This window comes from Sceloporus undulatus, chromosome 5 (genome assembly GCF_019175285.1).
Source record: "Sceloporus undulatus isolate JIND9_A2432 ecotype Alabama chromosome 5, SceUnd_v1.1, whole genome shotgun sequence".
Lineage (NCBI taxonomy): Eukaryota > Metazoa > Chordata > Lepidosauria > Squamata > Phrynosomatidae > Sceloporus > Sceloporus undulatus.
In genome coordinates this window covers 183,870,880-183,875,316 of record NC_056526.1, presented here as the reverse complement: position 1 = coordinate 183,875,316, position 4,437 = coordinate 183,870,880, and the positions used below count along the sequence as shown (strand labels likewise).

The 4,437-nt window shown below is 46.3% G+C and overlaps 1 protein-coding gene across 1 annotated transcript in view; it reads right to left on the bottom strand.

The window, feature by feature from the left end:
* The window catches only part of DCK (deoxycytidine kinase), an 11,084-nt gene extending 10,658 nt beyond the window's left edge, over positions 1 to 426 (bottom strand). The window contains exon 1 of the mRNA XM_042470516.1: positions 17 to 426. Within this exon, the coding sequence (XP_042326450.1) occupies positions 17 to 86 (70 nt within the window). The 5' untranslated portion in view covers positions 87 to 426. The remainder of the gene's footprint in view (positions 1 to 16) is intronic.
* Between the last annotated feature and the right edge of the window lie 4,011 nt (positions 427 to 4,437).

Below are 4,437 nucleotides of genomic sequence, written 5' to 3'. Positions count from 1 at the left end.
CTTCCGCTCAACGTACCTATATTGCCTTCAATGGCGATCTTTTTAATGCTCTTCTCGGCCCGGCTCCGCTTGGGCGGGGTTGCCATGGAAACCGGAGAAACGGTGGTTCTGGGAGGACAAAACGGTTCGAAGGGGGTCCGAACGCTCCTTTCTCTCCTCGGCGTCTGCTTCGCCTGAGTGCGCAGCCAACGGACCCCTCGTTCTGACGTTCGAATTTGGCGCGAGGTCGCTCGGGGTTGGCTGCGCCGCGATGTGACGTCACCGCTGAAGCCCCGCCCCCCTCCGCCACTGGAGACTCCTTCCGTCTTTACTTCTCTCTCTCTCTGTTTAGGTTCTAATGTAATTTATCGCCGGCCCTTCGCTCCCTTTCTTTTTCCCCTCCCCTTCAGGAGTCAGCAACTCCCCCTACAGGTGCCCGGGAGGGTCAAAAGATAAATAAATATGCACACGTAATTATCGTGGAATTCTGCTGACAAGAGCTGTGAATCCAATATGGGCATTAAGCATTGGCCCAAAATGTCTGTGAGCACGTCCGCACTGCAGAATTAAAGGAGTTTGACACCACTCTTGTCATGACTAGGCTACAGAATCCTTGGGTGCCAGAGTTCTGAAAGACCAGGATGAATATGTCGCCAAAACTACATAGAACCATTGAGTTGGAAGAGACCACAAGGACCATCCAGTCCAACCCCATTCTGCCATGCAGGAAATCCAAATCAAAGCATCCAAATCCTAGGATTCTGTGGCATGGAGCCATGGCAGTTAATGTGGCATCAAACTGCTTTAATTCTGCAGTATGGATTCACTCTGTGTGTGTGTGAGGAAACTTTTGTTCTTGCTGCTGCTGCTATATGCCCTCAATTAGAGTGACCCTAATGCAAACCTATCATGTTTTTCTCAGCAAGATTTGTCCAGCGGAGGCTTGCCCTTGTTTTCCCCTGAGGCTGAGACCATGAGACTTGGCAAAGGTCACCCAGTGGGTTTCCATAAGGGTGACCAGGTGTCCTCCTTTCCCAGGACACACCCTACATTTCAACCTTCTGTCCAGGAGGAATTCCAAAACGTCCTCCATTTTAAGCCTGACTAAGAACCATGTTAGTCATATTAAGCTGCAAAAATATACACATTAAGAGATCTACGCAATATTACAATACGTAGAACGATAATTAAATATAAAAGTAAATAATAAAAGAAAAAATAAATTATTATTATTATTATCCTTTAGTAATGGCCTACATTTTGCAGTGCCTTGTCCTCCTTTGCAGTTAGGGCATCAGGTCACTCTAGTCCAGACCTGCACAACATGGCAGTAGGTAGGGGCCAAAATTAAAATAGACTAAACTTCTTTGGGATGCAGATAGGTTTTAATTAAATAAACAATTAATTAAATAATTAATATTATTAATATTAATTCTGTCCTCCTCCTCTTCTGCCCCACTCTCCTCGGGAGAAATTCAAGAGGTGGAGGAGCCTTGCCTGTCCTCCTCTTCTGCCCAGACTTCTCCTTGGGAGAAAGCCACACAATGGAGATTTGAGGGGTGAATATTTTACCTTCTTCCTCCTCCTCCTCTGCCCAGCCTTCTCAGGAGAAAGCCGGGTGGAAGAGGAGCCCTGCAGGGCGAGCGTTTGTCCGTCTTCCTCTTCCACCCAGCCTTCTCCTTAAGAGAAAGTCAGGCAGTGGAGGAGACTTACAGGGAAAGTGTTCGCCTTTCCTCCTTTTCCTCCACATGGCCCTCTCTTCAGAAGGCCAAGCAGCAGAGAAGCCTTGAAGTTGTTCCACATCCCAAAATCCTTTGGCGGGCCACATGTGGCTCCCTCAGCCATATGTTGTGCAGGCCTGCCCTAGTCCATGCACACACGTCACTGCCATTGAATAAGATGGGGCATGCCCATCCACAATTTTTGTCCTCTTCCACAGTGGGAAGTGTTACTGAATCCCCACAGATGGGAAGGATCCACTGTATATATACAGTCTGGCCTAAATCCTGTGGGTAGCCCCTCCTAGAGCACATGCACTGAATTGTTGATGTTGTGCGTATGTTGTGTGCCTTCAAGTCGTTTCTGAATTATAGCAAACCTATTACGGGGTTTTCTTGGCAAGACTTGTTCAGAGGAGATTTACCATTGCCTTCTCAGGGCTGGGAGCATGTGACTTGCCCAAAGTCACCCAGTGAGCTTTGCGGCCAAGATGGGAATCGAATCCTGGTCTCCAGAGTCGTAGTCCAACACTCAAACCACTACACCGTGCTCCAGTGTGTTTACTCACTACTCAGCAATTGATTTAATCAATCTACTCCAGCTAGGATAATTCAGGACTGTGTGTGTGTGTGTGTGTGAGAGAGAGAGAGAGAGAGAAGTCCAACAGCTCCTGGAGGCTGTTTTCTGTTCAAAGCAGAACCTGTGGGGGAAATGGATTAGTCTACAACTCCCATGTGTCCTCAAAAAGGAACACTTGCAAAGGTGTTAAAAGCAACTAGATTCCCCCTCCACCCCCCACCCCCCGGTTCAATAAGGTCTGGAAAACGTTATTTCCAACCAGAGGAATCTTTTCTCATTTTGTGTTAAACTTGGTGCTATTATCTGAATGATATATTCTGAGCAACTGTGATTGGCAAAGTCATGAATTATGCTTACATAATAATATCACCAGTGTCCAACCCCGGTCCCAGGTTTTGGCCCTTTTATCTCAGAGCCTGGGATGTTGCTAGCAACCCTTTTAATGAATCACATAAATGTTATGTGCCTTCCAGTTGACCCTGACTCATGGGGACTTCTTGTCAAGATTTATTCATCTTTATCTTTTTGCAAGTGGATGTACTGTATAAAAAGAAAAAGGGGCAAATTATACAACAGGGATGCAGCCGGCAATGTTGTTGGACCTCAACTTCCACTAATGTGTCCAGCAACGTCTGGGGGGACACCCCTTGTCCACCCCTGGTCTAGGTTATGGATTAGGCAGAGATAAAGACCTCACACACAAAGTGTTGGCTAATATTAAAAAAATCTGTAAAAAATCTCTCATTCCTATCACCGACCATAGGGCCAATTCTAAATGCTAATATTTCCTTTTAATTCTCAGTAATGTGGGATTAAGAATGCTCAGAACACTGAATATAGGATCTATTGGAATCCTATATTGGAATCCACTTTCTGGAAGCAGTAGCCACTTTCAAACAAACTCAGCCTTGCTTAATTTCAGTCTGGTTTTTCTGTCATGCATCTACAGGCCTTGTTCCCACTGAATCCCATTGTGGGAAAAAGGCAGGATACAATTCTTTGACATAAATGCATAAATGTTCTGGGAGCCCACTACCACATATACCAGCCAACCTGGGAAAGTGGAGGGCTCAACCCTATCCTGGCTGTTTTGAGACATACAGCAGATAGGATCATGTAGTTCTTCAGATGTCCTAGCAATTTTAAGAGAAGAGCAGGCCTCCCAAAGCAGAAAACAGCCACTGAATATTAGGTTCTTCTGCCTTTTCTGAGACTACTTCAAGTGACAGTAATTTAGGGGCTGTGCAGACCATCCCTGAAGAGGCGGCCTGCAGCTGCCCCTGTCTTCGCCAGATAGGGGCCATGGCAACTGCATGCTGCAGCCCCAATCTGGTCTTTCTGCAACGCAAAAAGCAGCTCCTTTTTGCGCCCTGGAAAGGGCGCTGTAGCTACGGCTTTATGGTGCACTTTTGGCACTGCATCATCTAGACACAGCACCAGAGGAGAGCCATCACACAGTGCGCCATGTCATGTGGCACGTGGTGTTACGGCGGCCTGGGGGCAGAATCGGGGAATGCGTCATGTGGACACCACGTCCCAACTCCACCCCCAGGCTGGCCTTAATGGCCAGTCTGCACAGCCCTTAGTCCCCCCCTCAAATTCTTTTACTCCTAAAAGGCATTAATACAAGGTCAGATGGCAGCAGAAAAACAGGAAGGCCGCATTACAGATGGATTTAATCAAAGAAGTCAAGGCCATGAGTCTGCAAGAAATGAACAGGGCTGTAAAAGATAGGGTGTCTTGGAGATGTCTCATTCGAGGTCAACTTGAAAGTATGAAGGGGATGGGAAAACACTTAATAGAAATGATAGTGCTTCCTTAGTGGCAACTGCTCTTTTGTGGGGGCTACAATGTCATGGCCATGTTGGCTGCGGGATTCTAGGTGTTGTCGCCTAAAAATTAACATTTGCAAGCTCTGACTGACTAGAATTTGGTGAGTGGTCTTGCCTCCCACTTTTGGAACTTAACTTCTTTGTCAACATTTCAGTGCCATGAGTTAAGGAAATGGAAGGAGATCAGGTTCATTTTATTGCTATTAGATTTGCTTGCAATACAAATAGTTCACAAATTCTGGTGAGGTAATTACACACAGTAATGTTTATGTGGAATGCTCAGATGTGTACAATGTCTAGACAGATGATGAATGCCCATCTACAAACA